The sequence below is a fragment of the Lineus longissimus genome, chromosome 10 (genome assembly GCF_910592395.1).
Source record: "Lineus longissimus chromosome 10, tnLinLong1.2, whole genome shotgun sequence".
Classification (NCBI taxonomy): domain Eukaryota; kingdom Metazoa; phylum Nemertea; class Pilidiophora; order Heteronemertea; family Lineidae; genus Lineus; species Lineus longissimus.
In genome coordinates, this window is record NC_088317.1 from 3825278 (window position 1) to 3849883 (window position 24606).

The 24606-nt window shown below is 43.6% G+C and overlaps 1 protein-coding gene across 1 annotated transcript; it reads left to right on the forward strand.

Moving 5' to 3' along the window:
- Positions 1–419: 419 nt before the first annotated feature.
- LOC135494450 (uncharacterized) lies at positions 420–24556 on the forward strand. Its single transcript, XM_064782436.1, has 41 exons — positions 420–499; positions 958–1043; positions 1390–1662; positions 1962–2244; positions 2902–3170; positions 3697–3864; positions 4192–4377; positions 4558–4766; positions 5390–5561; positions 6041–6091; positions 6280–6408; positions 6654–6942; positions 7612–7856; positions 7946–8122; positions 8420–8580; positions 8866–9090; positions 9607–9787; positions 10065–10232; positions 10420–10580; positions 11109–11336; positions 11989–12169; positions 12458–12622; positions 13007–15886; positions 16053–16181; positions 16540–16916; positions 17374–17554; positions 17869–17916; positions 18144–18266; positions 18416–18804; positions 19044–19206; positions 19375–19422; positions 19530–19649; positions 19871–20235; positions 20732–20930; positions 21206–21376; positions 21705–21883; positions 22204–22561; positions 22989–23036; positions 23443–23565; positions 23959–24105; positions 24414–24556. Exons 2-41 carry the CDS (start codon positions 980–982, stop codon positions 24554–24556), a joined length of 10176 nt encoding a protein of 3391 aa, XP_064638506.1. The 5' UTR covers positions 420–499; positions 958–979.
- The last annotated feature ends 50 nt before the right edge of the window (positions 24557–24606 follow it).

The window sequence follows — 24606 nt, forward strand, 5'->3', positions numbered from 1 at the left end:
ATAAAATACATTATCTTTACAAACTACTCGGAAATTTTGCTTGGTTATTACATTTTCAAAAAAATAATGAATAATGAATAATGAAAAAAAGCCTCATCAATTTTCTGGATCATCAGGACGGTATTCTAATACTTTCATTCCTATATATGAAAATCGAAATATCTAAACACAATCAGACAAATGCGTTGAAAAGTGTGTGTTTTATCATTATAGAGTTATGAAGATTATAAGGGATAGGCAGGTGATAGGGCGCGTCAGCAAACTAATGATATTTGGGAAAGTGGCTCCTACAAACAGAGAAATGTGGACTTGTTTCCTTAAGGCAAATTTCATATTCCTTCAGGCAAATATCATAATTGCATCGATCATGACATATTGTATTGTTTACTTTGGAGGAATCACCTGTTGGTTATTTGTCCGTTTCATCACTCGGGCTTGGGAGAGGCAAGCTGAGAGCAGCACCGCATCGTTTAGAGGAAAAGAACTGCTAAAGGAAGAGGTAAGAGTGAAATATGGCGTAGAAGTAGAAAATGCCCCCTGGAAAAAGGACGTTTGAAATCTCCACAGTTTGAAATGTCCTAGGATAGAATGTCCGGGATACAAAGCAAGGATTCTCGTATTATGCGATTTTACATTGCATCGTTCTGCCTCTCCCGTTAAAGTCTATCGACCACACCCTGACGCTGTTTCGGCGGGGGTCGGTGTTATAAGACTTACCTTGATGACCCTTTGATAAGACTAGGAATTCAAACCGAGGTGAGAGCGAGCTTTATGTAAAAACAAGGATTGATCGCGTGTTGGGCTTGGCCTGAATTATTGTAACTGCGAGGTAATGGGGAAAAAAAACGTACGATGCAACTTCTGAAACATTGTTAGCCATGGCCTCTATATTTTCGTGATCTGTCGCGTTTTGCACATAAACTAATAAATACAAAATGTATTTTTTTGCTTTGGCAGGACTGTGAGATTCTGACGTAAGATGTGGGCCCCATTCGCCCTTCTGCTGCTGCTTGTGGCTGCGAGGACTGACGGCGCATATTATTGTGAGTTGATCTTGTTCTTGTATTTTACTGAACATGTCGATGTCCATACCACGTCATGAATCTAATCAACATCTCATTGTCAGGTCATCTCCTGAATTAAGCTTTGCGAAAAGTCAGCCAGTCGTCGCACTCTTTAAAGGTTTCGAGATAATATTACACAGTTAAAGGGTAAATAATGTAATTCGCCGCCTTCCCGTCTAGGTCCCGCCACGCGGCTCCTACATCCTTCTCGCCAAAGTTTAACTGACGTAAATTTTGGCGGGAAGGATGTAGGAGCCGCGTTGCGGGAACGAGACGGGAAGGCGGCGAATTACATTATTTACCCTTTAACTGTGTATCCTTTCAGCATCTCGATATACATATACATCTAGATCAGTTAACTACCAACAATTCGCTGGGGTAATTGGCTTTACGTATCGCCATGGCGACTGTCCCGGAAATGACATTAGCGCGATGACCTACATGAATCTGCAGAGCTGCGGTAACCGTTGTAAGACAACCAGTGGCTGCGTGGCTTTCCTGTGGAATGAAGACAATCACTGCTATGTTAAGAGAAAAAGCTGCCCACGCATAGACACGAGAAACTCGAAGGATCATTTCTTTGATAAAATGTCTTCTGGTAAGACTTTTGGCTGCTATCAAAATCAATATGTCGACTAGTGAGTTGCCACGTGTGCCCGACACGCTGCTAGGTATTGTTAGAGAGATTGCTATTTTTTCTTAGGGGCCGTCAAAAGTTGCCCACCGCTCCAGTGGGAAGTTTTTAACATCCAATTGACCGTTTGGGCCGAAGATGAGTTTGATCGCGTCGGCGACCGTCGCGGAAAGCGCTCAATTCTTTTCCTCATTTACGATTTATGCACTTCAAATGACATTGCATGGGGAAAATGCCATAGTTTATGATCATTCTTATTTTAGCTTCGCCGCCCCAAACCCCAGCGACTGATATCATGATCCTTGTCGAGTCGTCTAGGCTCATGGGCGCCACCAACTTCGCCAAGGCCAAAACGTATGTGGTGAGCTTCATCAACGCCCTCAACGTTGGTACAAGCAACGACCGGGTCATCATGGCGTCATTTGCAAAATCGCTGTACACCCGTAACGTGCCCGATTCGATTATGAGGAAGGACATCGTAGCAGATCAGGTTCAATATTTGACAAACTATGGGGGAAGTGAGCTGTCCATCAAATACATCCTTCGGTAAAGTATATACACATTGATTGCCAGAAGTTACTACTAAATCAACCACTCGGTAAATTCTCGGCTAATCATAATCCCTTCTTGGCATTCGCGGTCAAAACTTGTCCGAAATGGCCATCGACTGAAGAAGAAGATGAAACGATTTTTGGACTGCGCTGCAAGTTTCCAGTAGCAATATTTACTTACTTTGGAACTTTTACTTTACATGCGTTATCTTTTTCTGCAGAAATGTATTTCTGATTCGATTTTGTTAAATTGTATCTTAGCAGAAAATGTATTTACTGTCACACATAAACATATGTATAAAAGTAGAAGTTTAACGCCAGAAGATAGAGTTCTAAAAACTAGTTATAATAGTTTTAATGTTTAAAAACATTGTCGATCAGACCAACTAAAATAAACAATGATATATTTGCATTCAGTAGGATGTTCAGTTTCACTTGAAAGTTGCTAAAACGATTTAAGCTTGACAGCAAGTAAGCCTTTCTCAAAGTGAATCAAGACAGATAAAACTGAGTAGTATCACGGAAAATAAATTTTATCTGAAAACACAATAGCTAATTCATCTAATTGCCATGATTCCATCGAAATGTTTTCTTGAAAGCGTTGCAATATCGCCAAACTTGCTATTTCTATTTCGTCCTCCTCTCTTTACAGGAGCAGCCAAAGCTACTTGTACTCACAGATCCATCGCGGTAGCACCCCTGCCGATCTGGTCATCGTCGGCTCAGGCAAAAAGGGAGGCTCAGACAAGGACTCTGAGATTACGGAGCAGATCAACTGGTGGTGGGCTAGGGGTGTCAAGGTGTACTACGTCAGCGCTGGCACAATTGATAGAGCGGCAATTGGAAAGTTTGTCTTGTCTCAGAATATCTTCGAGATGTGGAGGACTTCTGTTAACACTATTGTAAGCAGTATAAGAAAAGGTAAGCGTATTTCTTTCAACCTATGTTCCTTTCTACTGTCAATTTAGTGCTCCGCAAACGAGCGATTTTATCGCTGCGACCTGCGACATCACCGCGATGACCGATGAAGAGATCGTTCGTCTATACGGGTAAAGACTATTATCGCAGATACCTGCATGATTACTAATGTATTTTTTATGAGAGGAAACTGGGGAACCCAAAGGACACTTATCCCGTCGAAGACAGTGGCTGCTTCTTCCTCGTTTTGGTCCCTTTTGATGAGTTTCTTTTGATGAATTTTTTAATGCTTCAGACTATTCTTCATTCTGGTTCAGACGTTTCTCCTATTAATATTCCTCATGGTATAATAAACCGGCATCTTGTCACTCCGCATCCCATACCCCCAGTATCAGACAAACTGACAAAATGGTTGGGCATACTCTCCAGATATTACCTCATATTTGTCAAATGTTGTGTTTTAAATTTGTTTCAACATTTAGTACAAGTTGAATGTCAATCTAAATAGTCTTCTTTTGAACGTTTTCAGATGTCGCATGCGGAGCAAATAAAATCAGCCAATCCGGAAGATGTATCACATTCAATCCTTGCGCACTTCAAGTTTGCGCTGCAAACGCCAGATGTGTCACCTCGGGTTTAGGATTCACCTGTAGGTGTGACACGGGATTGATTTATGTGCAAGACTATGGCTGTCAAGGTAGTTATAACAACAGAGAAAGTCAAATAAAAATGGACTCGTTCAAATTTTGTATCAGAATGATTTCACCAGCTGGAGATAAGCCAGGTATCCTCCGTTGCGTTATACATCGCTAATTTGGCTTCGGAAACGCCAAGACAAAGATCGTGAAAGACTTATTTTTTTAATTTTCGCGCAGCGAGAAAAAGTATGTTTACAGCACTATGATGGGAAAATGACGTCCTGAGAAAACATGATGTCCAAGCACTTGCATTCACATTTCTTTATCTCCGCTTTTCATGGCTATTCAGATACATTAAAAACGTCTCTCCTTATTTCTTGTTTCAGCTAAGAAATATCTGGACCTTGCCTTCATCGTCGACGTATCCAGTGGCGTCTCCACCTCGAGCATGCAGAAGACGAAAGACTTCATGAAGGGACTTCTCAACGGCTTCTACGTCACGTCCACCTACGTTAGAGTCAGCATTGTCTTCTATAATAACGAGGTCCCTCTTATTTTTTACTTCAACCAAGGTAATTACCATGTACGATAACTAAATCCCTCTTATTTTCTATTTTAACCAAGGTAATAACGACAGGAAACTTTCTTCACGATTCATCTTGTCCTTTAAGTATATCCAAACTACTGTCTTCTCGATCTCACTGCATACTAACGCCATGTTTTTACCACACCACCGCAACTTCTCGTTAAAGGTTACAACCGGGCCAATATTTACAACGTCATTGACAGGATGGCATCCTACAGGGGCGGCAACAGCGATGCACTCACCTATGTCCTTAAAAACATCCAGAGCATCGTTTTCAACCCAAGCCGAGGGTCAAGGTCAAGTGTACCCCACGTGGCTTATTTGTTTACATCCGGAAGCATTAGCAGTGCCCACCTTATCCAGGTCAAGCTCGAGGTAAGGAAAGCGTCTTAAAACAACATGAAATTAAATCTTTTACAAAATCAGCTGCTAAGGTTGAGAAATGTTTTTTAAAAAGAAAGGGAATCGCTACCGCGGCAGGCAACACAGTGACTCAACCAGGTAGCTTCCCAGTGCACGATGATACTATGATGCATAAGTTGATGCACTAAGAGAACCTCAACCTAAGGTGCCCAAGAAAAAAGGAGATCTGTCTTAGCCGCCTTTTATAGGTGACTTGATTCTTAAGAAATTCGGACAAATCACGGGTATTTCAGACATTAACAGACAAACCGGGAAAATCTCGGAGGAATATGCAGTTTATTAACCTCCGGTAATTACCAGCGTTTCTACAACTGTATTGGGAAAATTATAATATAATATGAAGACATAATTTCTCAGAATTGTACTGGGAAAATTAGAATTTATATCATATTCAGTTAGAACTTGTTAGAACTGTACACTATGATATCATATCAAGTCATAATTTTTACTTTCCATGTGTAGCTTTTCAACCTGTACAAGCTTGGCATTAGAATTTATATCATATTCAGTTAGAACTTGTTAGAACTGTACACTATGATATCATATCAAGTCATAATTTTTACTTACATGTGTAGCTTTCCAACCTGTACAAGCTTGGCATCACCATGCCAATCCTGACGACTGGTAGCACCAGGATCAGTACAGAAGTCTCCCGTGTCTTCTCCGTGTTTTTCTCCGTCATCGACCTTTACCGCGTCACAAACATCAACACTGTCATCACCCGGTACATCACAAATACAGTCCAGGGTGAGTCGAAGTGTCTGTACAGCTGTCGCCACCGCTCCTCCTTGCTTTCCCCCGTTTTCGCAAAGCCCCCGAAATCCCAACGCGAATGCCTATCCCATTTTTCGTCGTCCTGATTGAGCGGTCGAACAGTCGGACACTGAGACGCCCGCGTTGTCGCGTCGGGGCCTTTACGAAAACTTCCCGACCTAGGCCTACCACGACAATGACAGCAACTTTGTCATCACCCAGTACATCTCAATGAGAGTTCAGGGTCAGTTGATGTGTCAGTACAGTTATCACCAATGCCTTCTCCCAGTTTTACCCCGTCATTGGTCTGTCCACGACACTGACATCAACATTGCCACAACAGCAGTTCGAGGAGAGTAGAAGTGCCTACAGTAAAGCCGTCTGCAGTGGATTGAGAACTGGATCCTTATTCCAAATGTCATTTTATAGCAGTTGAAAAGGATTCTAAACAATTTCTTAATTCCTTCTTTTAGGTATTTCTTGCCAGAAAGGAACAGCTCCGGACAGCAAAGGAGTGTGCCAGGGTAAGCATCTAGCTTTTCCAATTGCTAGATCCTTCAGGCCTAGATATAAATTACAATGTACAGACATGTGTGATTTGAGATCCGGATTGAGTTTGTTTACTTTGGTGGTCATTTCAGTCAACAAAATGAAATATGCATGATTTGTAAGTAAATCCCGTATGATGCAAATTTTGAAAATTCTCTTGCAGATGTCAATGAGTGTACCAAGTTCCAAGGTATCTGTGGTGACAGTTCAACATGCACGAACACACATAAGTCCTACTCGTGTAGCTGCCCAGGATCAGGAAGGAGTTACGTACAGGGACAAGGATGCCTTGGTAAGTGAACACGTTCGTCCATATGTTCGTAAATGAGATCCTGGCTCTTAATCACAGTGAAGCAATTCACTTACCCGTCGTGCGGTAACAAAATTAGGAAACTGAATGACACAAACCTGGAATCAGTTTAAGGGTTGACCACAGGCATTTGAAAATTTTCAAATTCAATTACGAATTTTAAACTTTCAACGAACGGCTTGTGCCTTTAAAAATATACTTGTTTTTGAATCTTCTGTTTATTCCAGTAAGAACTGTAATGGATCTCGTCATCGCCCTCGACAACTCCAACAAGGTCTCGGCAGCCGACTTCAACGCCAACAAACTGGCAGCTATCGACCTCGTCAAGAATCTGGACATCAGTGCCAGTTACGTGAAGGTGTACGTCGCAGCGTTTGGTCACTACTTCTACGTTTATTGGAAACTGGCATTAACCCAAAGTAGAGACCATGCTATTGCTGCTATCACCGCCATACCCTACAAAGGAACAGCCATGAACTTTTACTCTGCGCTGTATAACATTCAAGAGTCAGCTTTGTAAGTGAGTTAAAACATATCATAAGATACAAATTCCTATAGGGTGGCTTTCCAACGTATAAACGTAAGGGGCCGACCCTTCAAATTCCACTTCAGTAGCGACCATGTCTCAGTTCTCATATTTCAAATGTCTTCACATTCAGTTGCGTTATGTCTGAGCCAGTCTTCTTCCTACACGGAAATAGGAGTAATATTGAAAGTGTACATCCCCGACAGTGATTTGGAATAGCTCCTTTATACGACATATTAGTGATGCCAAGTTACCTTTTTATGCCAAAGTGTCGTTTTCTTCTCGAGGCGCAAGAATCAATGTCAACCAAGAAGTTCGAATATTTCTCATTGCATTCGAGGCGAGAGAACCAATGTCAACCAAGAAGTCCTAAAAAAATATTTCTAACTGGAGTCGAGGTGCCAGTACCAATATCAATCAATTGGTCCTAAAAATACACGAATAGTCCTATTACAGACGAGGCGCCATAACCAATATCATCCAAGTATGACCCAGACAAGATTATTTCCCATTTGCAGACGAGGCGCAATGTCCAATATCATCAAAGAATTCCTTACGAAGGTATTCCCCATTGCAGACGAGACGCGAAGACCAATATCACGGAGCACCGTGCCAATATAAATCAAGTAGTCCTAATCAAAAAATGCTTCCCATTACAGTCAAGGCGCCAGAAGCAACGCAAATCAAGTTGTTCTCTTCATCGGTTCAGGACAAGTCGGGTCCAACTACGAATCATACATAATCCAGGTGGGGCGTCAATTGATAGGACGAGGTGTCAACATGATCATGGTGGCAGGCAGCACGCCCAGTCCGGTCATTTCGAAGATAATGATGGCGGAGAACATCATGAAACGAACGACTTCGACGGGTATTGTCACGACAATTCTTACGAAGGTCTTAAACAGTAAGCACAATTTTTTCACCTTATATAATTGCATGGTTGAATTATGAATTTCTTAACGAACGGCGTATGAATTTTGTTTCCTTATGCAGGTGTTTCCTGTTCCCGGGGTCAGTACAGAGTCGGGTCGACGTGCAAGTCCTTCAATATCTGCTCTCTACGTGGTGTCTGTGGCGGAAATGCAGTCTGCCAGACAACATCCGCCAGTACTTTCACGTGCAAATGTAGCACAAACTTCAGATATGGCGGAGCTGAAGTCGGATGTCAAGGTAGGGTCGCTTCGGTCGTCATTTTTAGTCAAGAATGAAGAGTCATTAGAATAAGGCCTAACACCAAAACATATACATATAGTATACTCTTACTCTTCTCGTATAGTTCCCAGAACAAAACTAATTTGGACTTCGTAACCACTGTCCTTTGCCAAAACGGGATTCACATTTGATGCTGAACCCCATTCGAAACGGCCTACTCAGTGGTACCTGGCATAAAAATACAAAACAGGAATATGATTTGAAAAGTTTTCTCCGTCTGAAGTTTTGCATTGTTATGTCGAATTACCTTTGTAGCCTCGACTCCGATGGACATTGTCTTCCTGGTCGACGTCTCAGATAGCATGGGACGAACCAACCTCGAGAAGGCGAAGGAGTTTCTAAGAGACTTCCTAAAGTCTTCTTACATCAACAGCGACTTCATCAGAGTGGTCATCTTGGGATATTCGAGGAGTTACGTAAGTCCCCCTTGACCGCCAAGGTTTTTGCATCTTATCAAGATACCCCGGCTACGTTCAAAGGGAGTATGAGATCATGAGATTCAGAATGCGTAAATCCATGACAAAGACGATTTAACTTCTCGTTCTTCTTTATCTTATTCTGTATACACTACATGAGAAGGGACACACCGAGTTCACGCCGAATTGGGTGGTCCCTTTCTTCTTAAGTGGTTGGGGTTTTAATAAGATTTATGTGCTCGGTGTAGATGTACTACTCTGACCTCTCCGGCCTTATGATTTCAGGTGACACCCTTCCAACTCTTCACTTCACACCAATCCAGTTCGAACGCCGTCAATGCCGTCAATTCCATCAGCATCGTCCCGGGTTCGCCAGGAAACCTGCTATATGGTCTCCAACAGGCCCTTGCGCAGTTTACGCCTCAGAAGGGTGCGAGGTCCTCCGCTCCAAAGTCACTCTACCTCATATCGAGTGGTGTCATAGACGTTAACACCATGCCACAGATTAGGGTAACCTCATTTTTAAGTGGAATCAAAAATCTCATATCCATTATTCTTCAGTAATTTACAGTTTCTACTCTGCTTTTTCAAATTTGAGTTGACCTCTGGTTGTCGTGTCCAATCAGAAGCACTCAATTCTGCAACATCAGCGTACACTTTTGACCTGAGCCAATCATATCCTTTACGGTGGCTTACCGCTAATTTTGCTACGGTTAAGTGGGCAAAAATACGCTATTTGAGGTGGGGTACAAATAGCAAACAAGTATGACACACTAATGATGCTTCTTCTTCTTCTTGCGTTCAACCTGCCTGAACTACTACTTCAGGGCTGTGGTTTGGAACTGTTCACAAACCATATAGGTCTGGGGCCAGAACGAAATAACGTGGTCTGTATACATGGTATAGGTATTATCGGTGTTGTTGCGTGCACACCTGAGTTTGACGCCATTATGACCGGTGTGCTCCGTCTTCGGTCAGGTTTTATTTTGGGGTTTCCACTGTTTCCAAAACGAAACTTTTTTCCAGATTGAACTCACGAAGCTTCGCGAGATCGGCGTCAGCGTCCCTGTGACGACTGTAGGTACAAGCATCAACATCAACATCATGAGAGAAATAGCCTACCCATTTCAATTAGTGGACATCACCAAGACCACGATCACACAGATTAGCAGCATTGTCATCAATATTGTTACCACTGCTGTCAGTAGTAAGTAAGGCATTTTCCGAAGAACAGAATCCCAGGGTTTAAATGGGCATTCCCTTCGTTTTGACATCTTGACTCAATGTATTGAACGGAGGCAATACCGCTGGAAGTTCAGTATGCGTTTTGAAGGTGTTTTTATTGCTTAAGTTCTAGTCAAAATGACGGTACCTATGTTCAACACCTACCCATATAACTTTATCATTAATATCAAACAATGAGTACACTTCATCAAAGTGTATATGTAGCATGTGTACAATATTTCCTCATTCACTTCCTCCAGATGCCAAGTGCGACCTTGGCTACTACTTCAATGGAAGAGTGTGCACTGATGTGAATGAGTGCACACAAAACTCGTGTGGACAGGGAGTCATCTGCACCAACACTATTGGCAGCTTTAGATGTTCGTGTTCCGGGGGACGAGAACCGACGAAGGAACATGGCTGCAGAGGTAAGAAAGGACGTGTGGTTTTAGAAACGGCTTGCCTATTCAAGGAGGCCTACGTATACAGGTATATAAATACTATATTATTCTAGTACGTGTAGTATTTTTTAAGAGTCTTGTTAGAAGAAGTCACGTGTTTAAAGAACGATAGTTTGTTGCCAAACAGCTTTTGAACATTTTCTTTCACTTCTAGCTGGAGAACGACTCGATGTTGTCTTCCTCATCGATGCCTCCGATGACATGGGAACCGCCAATTTAGGCAAAGTCAAACAATTTCTCATCGGTTTCGTGGAGAACAGCGTCATTAGCAACTCTTACACAAAGATTGCTCTAATGACCTACACGAGTCGTGGGGTAAGTTAATGATCCCACAAGAAATACTAAAAATCTGTTATTTAATCAACGTCGTCTTCCAAAGAATACTAGTGCCATCGGCCTTGGTGTTTAAAGTGGACGGGCGCAAGTGCCGAATTAAAGTAAGATTTACAGATTCTATCGAATTTCTCGATGTGGCAGTCGAGATCACGACCTCAATGAATTGAATAAGTTCTTTCTTTACGTTCGATAGATAGTAACTCTTGATTTGATGATAGAGTCATCAGTTGTCCCCGGAACTGTTGTTGTCGCTATGGTTGGTCATTTAGGCAGGTTCCCTCAAGCTAAATTTCCTGACGATCGCTAGTCTTGGACCGGGTCTTCGACATCTTGCCAGGATGCACGCTTATATAGAACATCGATCCTTTTATCAATTAATTTACTTTTTTTGCCACAGGACAATTACGCTCATTTCAAATGGCGAGTGTAGTCCGACGACGGGCGGAATAACAATGGCACTGATAGTTCATCATAGCGAATTAAGCACACCTTTTTATCCATTTCCAGCTGAAAAGCTATCAGTCCCTTACATCCGTGCAAACCGAGTCCATGACCAAAACTGCAATAAACCGTTTAACCTACGTGCGAGGAAAGGTCCAAAACTTCCCGCAGCTCCTGAATATAGCCAAACAGCTATTCACCAAACCTGGAAATGGAGCCAGACCTGGAGTGCCAAAGGTCCTTTATCTCATCTCAAGCGGAATGTTTGATACTGCCTATCTACCACAGATAAAGGTAATGTACTTTGTGAAAACTGTTAGAACCTAAGTGGGGTGATATTGGGTGATGATAGAAGTCTCTGTAGGATGAGATGGTTGGAGTCCGAGTTAGCGTTAGGCGGCGGACGGGGATTCAAATGTGCCGCTAACCGTTTTGTCAGCTCATACGAGTATACTAGTAACTTGTTTGCGAGCATCACTCATTCCCGTGAGCAAAATTGACCGGATCGAACCCCAAATAGGCCCGGCCTCTTGATTGGTTCATTTCAAAAGAGCACGTCGGGGGTGCAGAATTAGGCACTGCTGATTGGACAATTTGATTGATTCAAAAGTCTTTGATTGGACACCGGAACAGGCTCTCAAACACTGATTCCGGAAATCGCTGAATGCTTTAGCTGCGTACGTTGACAGAACGGAATTTCGAACGTGATTGCACAATACTTCAAATCCATTTATGGTCTTGATTCTGACAGCTGTGACCACTGTAACGGCCCAATATTGAAAGTTTTCACCAAAAATCGAGACGAAGCAAGAGAATTCCAAGAGCAGACGATAGGACATAATTCAAATTGAAATCTCGTGATGTCGGAGGAAACAACTTGTACACATTAAGATGTCAGCCAGTCCCGTGATATCAAATGAAGCAATTAACCCCATTTATACTTCAGATTGAGTTGGCTGGCCTCCGTGATATTGGAATCAACATCCCCATCACTACAGTCGGCACGCACGTCAACATCAACATCATGAACCAGCTAGCCTACCCCAACACTGTGACTGACATCACGCGGATCACAACCACACAGATCACCAACATCGTCACCAACATCATCACGACTGTTAGCAACAGTAAGTCCATTTAACTACCAGCAAGAATTTCTTGCTACTGGGTGGCACAAAATATATTTTCCACTTTTGGTTTTGAATGACTCCCATAATATCAATTATGATTCACCAAATTCCGAATTTTGTTCTTTGATTACCTTCCTTAAACACAACACATATGTAGTAAGGAAGGTCTTGGTTGATCTGACAAAAAAGGAACAATTACTTCTACTTTGTGATGTCCATGAGGCATCCATTATGTCAACATGAAATTTTCCCCATGAACTAATATTCCTGTTGTTTCTTCCACAGACGCCAAATGTCCAAAGGGACATTATTCCAAAGGAGGAAAGTGTGTCGATATTGATGAATGTATTATGAGACCATGTCCCCCAGTTGCCAAATGTACGAACATGATCGGGAGTTACAAATGCTCATGCGCAGAAGGTTTCAAGCTTACCACTGGCGGATGCATAGGTAAGTTGAACCGCCAAAATCATCACTCCGGACTAAAAATTATATTTTTGATATCAATAAAAGCCTAAGCCTCCTCCCTTTCCATACACGTCCTCCACCATACTCATCCGGGAATCTATTATCTACTCGGAAGCTCCTCGACCATGTCGACATCGTTTTCGTAGTGGACGTGTCACTTTCTCAAGTTCAGGATAACCTACACCGCGCTAAGAAGTCATTGTCGACTACGTGGCAGGGTTGATCATCAGGAAAGAAGGGGCCAATGTAGGCATCATCGGCTACTCCTCTTCGCTGTACATATCTGCATCTTATATGATACTTATCATCTTATCTCTATAAATTTTATCAACTCATGTGATTCTTATTATTTTATTCTCTCTCCAGATATCAACGAGTGTCTGACGAATCCGTGCAAACAGGGGGCAACGTGTGAGAACACTGACGGGTCACACAAGTGCAACTGCCAGCCAGGCCGTCGGTACAACCATTTGAAGGGATGTGTAGATATTGATGAATGCCTGACGAATCCGTGCAAACGGGGGGCAACGTGTGAGAACACTGACGGGTCACACAAGTGCAACTGCCAGCCAGGCTTTCGGTACAACCATTTGAAGGGATGTGTAGATATTGATGAATGTCTGACGAATCCATGTAAACAGGGGGCAACGTGTGAGAACACTGACGGGTCACACAAGTGCAACTGCCAGCCAGGCCGTCGGTACAACCATTTGAAGGGATGTGTAGATATTGATGAATGTCTGACGAATCCGTGCAAACGGGGGGCAACGTGTGAGAACACTGACGGGTCACACAAGTGCAACTGCCAGCCAGGCTTTCGGTACAACCATTTGAAGGGATGTGTAGATATTGATGAATGTCTGACAAATCCATGTAAACAGGGGGCAACGTGTGAGAACACTGACGGGTCACACAAGTGCAACTGCCAGCCAGGCCGTCGGTACAACCACTTGAAGGGATGTGTAGATATTGATGAATGTCTGACGAATCCGTGCAAACAGGGGGCAACGTGTGAGAACACTGACGGGTCACACAAGTGCAACTGCCAGCCAGGCTTTCGGTACAACCATTTGAAGGGATGTGTAGATATTGATGAATGTCTGACGAATCCGTGCAAACAGGGGGCAACGTGTGAGAACACTGACGGGTCACACAAGTGCAACTGCCAGCCAGGCTTTCGGTACAACCATTTGAAGGGATGTGTAGATATTGATGAATGTCTGACGAATCCGTGCAAACGGGGGGCAACGTGTGAGAACACTGACGGGTCACACAAGTGCAACTGCCAGCCAGGCTTTCGGTACAACCATTTGAAGGGATGTGTAGATATTGATGAATGTCTGACGAATCCATGTAAACAGGGGGCAACGTGTGAGAACACTGACGGGTCACACAAGTGCAACTGCCAGCCAGGCTTTCGGTACAACCATTTGAAGGGATGTGTAGATATTGATGAATGTCTGACGAATCCATGTAAACAGGGGGCAACGTGTGAGAACACTGACGGGTCACACAAGTGCAACTGCCAGCCAGGCCGTCGGTACAACCACTTGAAGGGATGTGTAGATATTGATGAATGTCTGACGAATCCGTGCAAACAGGGGGCAACGTGTGAGAACACTGACGGGTCACACAAGTGCAACTGCCAGCCAGGCTTTCGGTACAACCATTTGAAGGGATGTGTAGATATTGATGAATGTCTGACGAATCCGTGCAAACAGGGGGCAACGTGTGAGAACACTGACGGGTCACACAAGTGCAACTGCCAGCCAGGCTTTCGGTACAACCATTTGAAGGGATGTGTAGATATTGATGAATGCCTGACGAATCCGTGCAAACGGGGGGCAACGTGTGAGAACACTGACGGGTCACACAAGTGCAACTGCCAGCCAGGCTTTCGGTACAACCATTTGAAGGGATGTGTAGATATTGATGAATGTCTGACGAATCCATGTAAACAGGGGGCAACGTGTGAGAACACTGACGGGTCACACAAGTGCAACTGCCAGCCAGGCCGTCGGTACAACCACTTGAAGGGATGTGTAGATATTGATGAATGTCTGACGAATCCGTGCAAACAGGGGGCAACGTGTGAGAACACTGACGGGTCACACAAGTGCAACTGCCAGCCAGGCTTTCGGTACAACCATTTGAAGGGATGTGTAGATATTGATGAATGTCTGACGAATCCGTGCAAACAGGGGGCAACGTGTGAGAACACTGACGGGTCACACAAGTGCAACTGCCAGCCAGGCTTTCGGTACAACCATTTGAAGGGATGTGTAGATATTGATGAATGTCTGACGAATCCGTGCAAACGGGGGGCAACGTGTGAGAACACTGACGGGTCACACAAGTGCAACTGCCAGCCAGGCTTTCGGTACAACCATTTGAAGGGATGTGTAGATATTGATGAATGTCTGACGAATCCATGCAAACAGGGGGCAACGTGTGAGAACACTGACGGGTCACACAAGTGCAACTGCCAGCCAGGCCGTCGGTACAACCACTTGAAGGGATGTGTAGATATTGATGAATGTCTGACGAATCCGTGCAAACAGGGGGCAATGTGTGAGAACACTGACGGGTCACACAAGTGCAACTGCCAGCCAGGCTTTCGGTACAACCATTTGAAGGGATGTGTAGATATTGATGAATGTCTGACGAATCCGTGCAAACAGGGGGCAACGTGTGAGAACACTGACGGGTCACACAAGTGCAACTGCCAGCCAGGCTTTCGGTACAACCATTTGAAGGGATGTGTAGATATTGATGAATGTCTGACGAATCCGTGCAAACGGGGGGCAACGTGTGAGAACACTGACGGGTCACACAAGTGCAACTGCCAGCCAGGCTTTCGGTACAACCATTTGAAGGGATGTGTAGATATTGATGAATGTCTGACGAATCCATGTAAACAGGGGGCAACGTGTGAGAACACTGACGGGTCACACAAGTGCAACTGCCAGCCAGGCCGTCGGTACAACCACTTGAAGGGATGTGTAGATATTGATGAATGTCTGACGAATCCGTGCAAACAGGGGGCAACGTGTGAGAACACTGACGGGTCACACAAGTGCAACTGCCAGCCAGGCTTTCGGTACAACCATTTGAAGGGATGTGTAGATATTGATGAATGTCTGACGAATCCGTGCAAACAGGGGGCAACGTGTGAGAACACTGACGGGTCACACAAGTGCAACTGCCAGGATGGTTTCACCTATGATGCAGTCAAAGGTTGCGTAGGTAAGAAGTAAGCTTACTTTTTGTATTTTTTATAGATTAAAATGGATTTTATGCGTAATGTGTGCTCTGTGTATTCGGTTTGCAGAACAATAGCTTGGATTGGCCGAGTCGCTCGAGTCGCTCTTGTACATGTTATAGTGCAATGACGTTTTGTCTATTTTTCCAGATATCGATGAATGCCTAGTGAAGACGACATGTCCGGGCAAGTCTGTTTGTGTCAACAAACCCGGGTCCTTTGAATGCAGTTGTGAGACTGGTTTTAGTTACGTTAGTACCAGTACCATTGGGTGTCGAGGTAAGTTTACATGACTCTAAAATCTACACTTTAATCTATGGTATTGGTGCTCTCTATAATCTGCAATCGTCTCTTTAGTCGGTAATACTATTCATCAGCTGATTAAATATTGCAATTAGTTCGTACGAATACTGTGGGAATCTTTACCAGGGTTCGTTTTGGGTCTCAAATTTAACTTATTTTTGAGTGAGTTGACCTTGTCACATATCTTCCGATACCATCCATCATGCTGTATTGAGCATTGATTTGGGACATTACATGATACTTTGCGAGCAGGTCAAGAACTATAGACTTATTTTCTTTGCTCCGGGGCTCCGTAATCAAGCAAAACAACACGTGACCATGTACATATTTTCAGCTGCGAAGAAACTTGATGCTGTTTTCGTGGTCGAGGTTTCAACCAATGTCAACGAGATTCAACTGACGAGATTCAAGGAAATAATCAGCGAAACAATAGAACAGTTCCGCATACACAAAGACTACGTCAGAGTGGGCATCATGACTTATGCTGCCCGACCGAAAGGTGTCGTCTTCCTCAGTGATTTCAAATCACAGGGCGAATTGGCATTGGTTGTGAAGAGCCTGCAACTAGATGACAGCACTCCCGATGTGGTGAATGCGCTGATGTTCCTGAAGGACAAGATGTTCAACAAGGTCTCGGGCGCTAGGGATGGTGTATCCAGGGAGGTGTTCTATCTTACTAGTGGCAAGGTCCCCAAAACACAAATTGACCAGGTAAAACTTTGCTTGTGTTGCTGTATTTTGTAAGCACGTATAAACATGAGGCAAACACTAAATGCGGGTGCGATACCAGTTATCGGAGTTCATATGAACTTTATGTACATGTATATCATTACATTAACTGGTGTGAAAGTCTCCCAGTTTAAATAGTCCTACCCTATTAATGACTTTTCTGATAGAACTTTGAGAGTAAACTATTATTTCCTCAATGAACTTCTGTTAGATGCATCGCTCCAGATCCAACGAAATCATTAAGTTAAAGTTTGGACAAGCTTGCCCGGCGGAATCATCATACAGTTCCCGATGGTGTGAATAGGGTACAAAGCGGGGGCTAACTTGACCCTCTGTTACCTTATCTTTGGTATGTGACCTATCGCTGTATCCTTTTACAATATCTCGACTCATCGTCGTAGGATATCACGAAAGTTTTTGACATTCACATTTTTTTCAGGTTCAGATATTCATACAACAAATTCACGAGATCAACATTGGTATCAATACAATAACCACAGGAAAAGACTTTAACCTTGATTTCGTCCAAACTTTGAGCTTCCCAAGAACTGTCACCACCATCTATGATATCAAAAATTTGGACATCTTCCTTAACACAATCATCGTTAATGTCGTGGGACGTAAGTTCGTCAATATCGTACTCCAATCATGAAAGGGGTACGCCGTAATCCGTATTATTAGTGGTGGCTCGGGAAAATAGAAATGCCCTTGTACACGATGGCGTAGTGCAGTCATCACGCGTGCAAATATGCTGAAAGTAGGTAATTATGATATCTCTGATCGTACATGTAGCGTATTTGAATATGACGAAGTGGAGTGAAAAGGCCCTGAATCTCAGAATAGATAAACACCTTGCTACAAACATGCATACTTGGTTCTGTCAATCCCGCACAATTTCTCGTCGTTGGCTAAATTTCCACAAACTGTCTTTCAGAAACTTCGTGTAAGAGTGGTCACCAATTCAAGGATGGAAAATGTGTAGGTGAGTGGAAGCTACCAAGCGACGGCGGCCGAGACGACTTGGATATGAGGGGCGCAGTCAATTCTGCGGTAGTGATGGGCTAAACTCCCCGAACTGGCGACAACTCGCAATCAGACTACTTACTTGCTTTACTTACTAACTTACTTACTTTCTACGACTTTGTTTTTTTTCGCTCTTGTTCGCAGTTTATTTAAATAATTCTAATAAATTGCTACTCTTTCTTACAGATATTGATGAGTGTCTAAACAAATTTGCATGCGGAGCCCACGCAACTTGTTCAAACAAACCTGGCACCTTCGTCTGCACGTGTCCGAAAGGATACAGACACGACATCAGTCGAGGTTGCATCGGTAAGGCCCAATTAGTTTTAGGGAAAAAGTCATCATTACGAGGTTTAACCGTCCCTGATTTATGAATTGTAAAAAAACTTGTTAATGTTTTGGAAGTTTAGATATGTTCAAATACCAAAATGATTGCAAGCGCCACTTTAATTATTCAGCGGAGAAGTGCATGGACGCGGTCTTCCTCGTTGACGGCTCAGATAACATGGGTAAAGTCGAGTACGCAAAAGCCATGGATTTCATCCAAAACTTCGTCAAAGGTCTAGCCATAGGACCAGAAGACGTCAGGGTAGCAATTGCCGTAGCCTACGGAAACAGCCTAACGGGTCAGCTGAAACTCAACCAACACCAAAGCTACGAGGCTGTGATGAGTGTGGTCTCGCAGCTGAAGTTCCCCGGCGGTGAACAGAACCTTGTCGGGGCTCTGGATAAGCTTCACAAAGACATCCTTGTGAAGGAGAACGGTGCAAGAGAGGACACACCCAGGATTCTGTTCTTGTTGACGAACGGGAAGATCGAGGCTGGTACGACGGAAATAGCAGTTGAGGTAAGTGGCGTACAGTAGAACCTCTATGTTAAGGACACTCGGGACTGACAAGTGCTGTCTTTAATAGAAAGGTGTCCTGCTTAGAGGTCAAATTAAATGTAAATAACCAAGTCCTTGATAGAGACAGGTGATGCAGCCTGTGTCTTGAGCAACAAGAACAACACCTCTATGGAGAAGGAGCTAAAACGGCAATCTTCTAGAAAAACTTTAACAATTTGTTTTCCTAAATCGACGCGCAGATCGAGCACCTCCGAACAGCCAACGTACGCACCTTCACCATCATGACCTCACCGATATTTTCGCAAACAGAAGTCATCCAGATACTCAGCTTCCCACTCGGAGCCATTTCAATGAAGGATATCGAACTCAGGATGTTCAGCTTTACAACGACTGTAGTTGAAGGTAAGTAACACGTAACAAAAAAATGTGACCAATGGACTCTACTTCCGGGAGATATAGCACACTCGTTTGTATGGAGTGAGTACCATCGTAGCTTGTTTACAATAAGGTTACGCACAGTTTCTTGACGTACGTATTTGTCCGTTTCTGAAAGTTATTGCCGTTTTTTAGGTTTGAGCTGTACAAAAGGATATCACCCTCAAGATGGACAGTGCGTCGGTGAGTTGAAATTTAATCTTTTAGGATATGTCGATTTGACAGGATGTTGTGAATTTTTGGCATGTTTATAATCACCCTTTCCTTTATTCAATCAATTCTTCTTACAGACGACAATGAGTGCTTCATGCCAAAGATCTGTGCTGATGATTCCCAATGTGAAAACCGGCCGGGATCGTTTGTTTGTAAATGCGACGAAGGTTACATATATGATAAACGAGGTTGTCTGGGTAAGAACTTAGTTGTTCTGATTGTGGTAATAGTGATATACCTCAGAGTTGTACCGATATACTGTGAAAAACTATAAATGACTATTCGGGCGCTTGGTGAATCTTAATCTGCCGCCCACTTGCCTTCTACCATTAGGGCAGTTGGTGAAACGATATCTTAAAAGAATGGCCGCAACTTTATTCGTGTCTACCAAAGTTTATCAAAGTCTTTTTACATGCAGCTAAAATGACGATGGACCTGGCACTAGTTGTCGAAAACTCCGACAGGATGACCACCAAATCTTTTGAAGCTGCCAAAGTTTTGGTAAAAAGTATGGTTAACGACTTCAGCATAGACGCCGAGAATGTCCACGTCGCCATAGCAAACATATTCGGTACCAGTTTCATGACCAACCTTCGCCTGAACTCGACCCAGAACTGGGCGCAGGTTGTGGCTGCAACTGATTCCATTGAGTTCAAGGGAACTCCAAACACAGATCTGGCCCTTCAATTGGAGAGGAGTTATGAGTTACTTCTGGCTGAAGAAGTTGGCGGAAGGAAAGATGTCAAGAGGTCGATAGTGATAGTGCTAGCCGAGTCCCTGACGGTAAGCTATGCCAATAACCGCTGTGTAAAATTCTCGACCCGAAAGGCCACCGGACTAGTTATGTCTGGATGACCTGCCAGGCTTGTTTCGACCTGCGATGAGTCTTAATTAGGACTTCCGTGATCTATAGCTGTTCTGTGGACGTGGACAAGCTGTCCATTTCACTAATGTTATGGCTTTTTCTTGTCAATAGGTATGTACAAAGCTGCCTCGAAGCTCTGTTGAAAATCATATTTAGATATCAGCATCGGTCTGATACTACAAGTGGCAGCACATGATGGCAAGCAGGGGTATTTTTCCTCCTGGCAAGGCAAATCCCACGCCCCGAGTTGTCGCTTTAGCTTCGTTGACAGGGCCGATCGAGAACGTCAACCGCAACTCCATAAAGGAAATTCCTTTACGGAGGAGATGGTTGAACGTCTCTTGTGCTTGAGTATGACAGCGGTTTGTAGGATCGCTTAACCTCAAGGTTCAAGATCCATGTCTTTTTCTGCAGGGAGAGCCAGCGGAACAGTTCCAAGCAACTCTGACCAAAATCAGAAAGCTCGGCGTTAGAGTGTACAGTGTGGAGATTAATCAAAATCCCTCTACGAAGCCTCAAAGTGACGCCGAGATACCAGCAGGGAGCTTTGTCATTACTGATATAAAGTTCGTGGAGAGATATGCCATTTCTGTGGTCAAGAGCATTGTTGGAGGTAGGATGGTGGCCGTGGTCGCCTGCGCTCACACATCGTCACGACTTTCGCCGACGAATCTTAAAGTACCGTCGGTCTCCCAGTCCAGTGTGGATAACGTTTAGCTGATGTTAATCTTCATCCTCCGCTGTCCGAAGAGGCCCAGTTCATTTGAAATTCCGGTTTGTCAATCAGTGCTTTGTTTACTGGGATTTTCCTAATAGCAGCTCATGCCGTTGAGTAAGTCACTTCGTCCTGATTGTAACCGTCATACTGTTAAATCATGAACTTTTCAGATCGTAAATGTAAACCCGGATACCACATGTTCCAAAGGAAATGCCAGGACATCAATGAATGCCAGTTCCTTGGTATCTGCCGCGGAGAGGCCCAATGTCATAATGCCAAGGCAAGCTATGAATGTACCTGTCACGAGGAATTTGTATATGACCCAGTGGTTGGGTGTGTTAGTAAGTATACAGTCTTATGAAAAAAGATTTCTGAGCTTTTTTGAAGTGGCCTTAAGGGTTTTGTGGCCAGAACGAATATGCCCCCCCCCCCTCCGTAGAGGTTTTTAGTGTAACGCTTTTCATGTAAGTTGAACCAAGAGAAGCAATTCGTTCCGCCAAGTTCTTTGTAATGCTGTTGCAACTGTCATAAGCCCTGGGTTAAAAATACTCCCTCCAAAATAAAAGTGGTTAAAACGCTTTCAAGTTCTAGCCAAAATGGCGGTACCTACATGTATGGTCAACCCTTAAGTGTTAACCAGCATCGTAACCCTGTTGATACATATTGCAGTTGATGGCAAACTCGACCTCATCTTCGCCATCGACGGCTCAGACGCCATGGGAGCTGCTAACTTTGACAAGGCCAAGAAGCTGATGGCCCATGTTGTCAGTCATATGAGACTCGGGCCAGAGAGTATCAACTTTGTGATCGTTGTTTACAACAAGGAAAACACGTTTTCTATTGTTGAGGTAGGTCAGAGTAACAGCAATCATCGAACACTCATGAGATTTTGTTATTATTCTTAACTTCCATCTCGTCAACAAAATCATGTTGTGTTGGGAGAGGGTAAAAAATAAGCAACAGGTATTCAATTGGTGCCGTTGAAACCTTTTTGAAATGCACGGTTTCATACATGCGCCTCAAGCAGAGTGCAGTTTATAATAGAATCCGTTTTGTAATGCACCCAACAAAATTTTGTTTTTTCCACTATGCGTGTGCATCCAAATAATATTATTTTACTTTTACTCTAATTTTTTTATCGTGACCGTTTTTATCAAACCCATATCAGGCTCAGCAAGGTTCATCCAACGCCCTCTCCGCCCGAGCAGTCCAGAGGATGAAGTATCCTGGCGGCGCACCAGATCTATCCACCGTGCTGTATGGTCTAAAAGAACACGTGTTCCTTGCCAAGTACGGCATGAGGGTAGGCGTTGCCAAGGCCGTATTGGTCCTCAGCAGCGGAAGCTTCACCGACAAGACCGAAGCAGCAGTGGCGGCGATGGAAGTCCAACAATCCGGTGTACTTGTTTACAGCGTGATTTTCAATGAGAAGAAGTACACCGATTGTTCTGGAATGTTCTATGGTGGATTCACGTTCAAGCTGACGACATTTAGTATTCATACATTCCTCATTAGAGTGGTGGCAAGTGAGTAGAATCCAACCAGCAATCAGCGATTCTCACCGTTTCTAAAACGGCAAGATGGAATATTTGTGGGCCTTAACTCTCCGTGTATGATACTCTCATATCGAACTTGTGTCGCCTGAACTTGCGTCTCATACATTGTGTCCAAAACGCCTACTAAATGTAGAATGATATCAAAATGTGTTTTGATACTTCTTCTCGAAGTTCCATTTGTCATGTTTGTTAACGATGGCTACTGAAGATTAAAAGTCCCACTTGCCAGATTTGGCTGCGTTTGAGGCAACTCGCATGTCGCGCGGTTTGCTGAGTGGTAAATTCTCAATTTTACTATTTTCACACTTACATTAGTGGGTTACTGCTGTTAAGGTAAGTGTCTCGTTATCTTTATTCATAGTCCTCTCTGCTGGTTTAAACATGTCACTCATTTCAGACTCGCTGTGCAAAAATGGCTTCAAGTCCGTGAATGGCAATTGTGTGGGTAAGTCGAGATACAACTGTTACCTCTCCAAATCGTTGATCAAATACTAGTAGCTTCTGATAATGGGAGGTTGTCTATTGGATGATCAATCGAAGATGACTTGGCATCTCTGGGCTCAATGCCCGTCGCGACAGGGTAACGTTTGTGACATCGCATGCCCCAGAATGTTTGGCTATAAGCAATGCAATAAAAATGTATCATGTTATGAATTTCGGAGCGAATTTGACTTCATATTCACTCATCGACTCATGCTGACCTACCGGCGTTGTGCGTATTCCATCCTTGAAAGGAGGATCAAGATAGACCTTAGGATTGACGTTCAACGCCGGTAAGTCGGCATGACATGTACCCATGCATTAGCAATTCAGTTTAGAGATTTCCTTTGACCGTCTCTGCTTTTTTCTAGATATTGACGAGTGCCAACTGGATGGCTTATGCGAGGCGGGCTCCACTTGTGAGAATATCGCCGGGTCCTACGAGTGCACATGTCCCTCCGGCTACAGCTATGAAAAAGGCCAAGGGTGTTCCAGTGAGTATATTGCTAAGTAACATTTAACATATGAAAAGGAATTTTTAAACCGATTCATCATGAAATATGACATAACCCTTTATCTACCACCAATAGATATCGATATAAGGCGAAGAGAGAAATTTTTACTTTCCGCTTGATAAACTAAGGGCCTTCTCTCCAGGAAAGGCGTAACCAATTTAAGGAAATATCAAAAGGTGTACCCAGAAGAGAGATCAGTCATGGAAAAAATTGATCAAACAGCCCCAAGCAAGAGCTTCCCATTGAGTAGTTTTGTCAAACGGGTGTTGTCAAACGGGATTTCACAATTTAGTCAGGACATTTTTGGCCATCGTCAGTTTCTGACCTTATTTGCTTTCGGAAATTTTAAAAGTATCCATCTTTTCATTGCAGAATCGTCTTACGTTGGAATTGGGGGCGGTACGGTTGTAACAACCTGTAAGATGAACGGCAAGTCATACCAGCTCGGTGCACAGTGGGTGGAAGACTGTGTGACGTATGTCTGCGCGGGAGCTGCAGGACCAGTCAGCATTGGAATAAGTAAGCCACGCGACATTGTCTCGGAAGCCATGTTTTATTAGTGTTTTCTCGTTTCTGGTTTTGAGCAAGGGGGGGCATGGTATATATAACGCAGTAAGATCATACGGAGCTTACATATTAAGCTACTATAGTAACTGTACTCTCCGACAATACTTTTGGGGGAGGGTGAAGTTCGAAGGCGTAGTGATGTAAAAAACACTTTATGGTCACGATCATGTACACATGTGGGACTCTTTTGCATTGTTCTAATCGAATTATCATGCGATCTTTTACTTTGTATCAAACTTTGTGATTTTGTGTTTTTCCAGAGTGTCGCGGTTCTGACGGAAAATGTTACGGATTGGGCGTAGATCACCCATTCTATGACACCAAGGCAAAGGAGGATGTCATCTGTTCTTGTGCCCAATCACCTCAAGGCCTCAAGAGGAGTTGCCGCACCGCCAAGAAGTAGTCCGACACATTCAATTCATTCGACCCTTTCCTCAAACAAGAAAGAATATT

Excerpts from the sequence above, each read along its gene's own strand:
- LOC135494450 (XM_064782436.1), top strand. The coding sequence starts at position 980 with ATGTGGGCCCCATTCGCCCTTCTGCTGCTGCTTGTGGCTGCGAGGACT. Across the intron at positions 8,123-8,419 it reads AGCTGAAGTCGGATGTCAAG|CCTCGACTCCGATGGACATT; the intron begins GTAGGGTCGCTT and ends TTACCTTTGTAG. Across the intron at positions 9,091-9,606 it reads ACACCATGCCACAGATTAGG|ATTGAACTCACGAAGCTTCG; the intron begins GTAACCTCATTT and ends ACTTTTTTCCAG.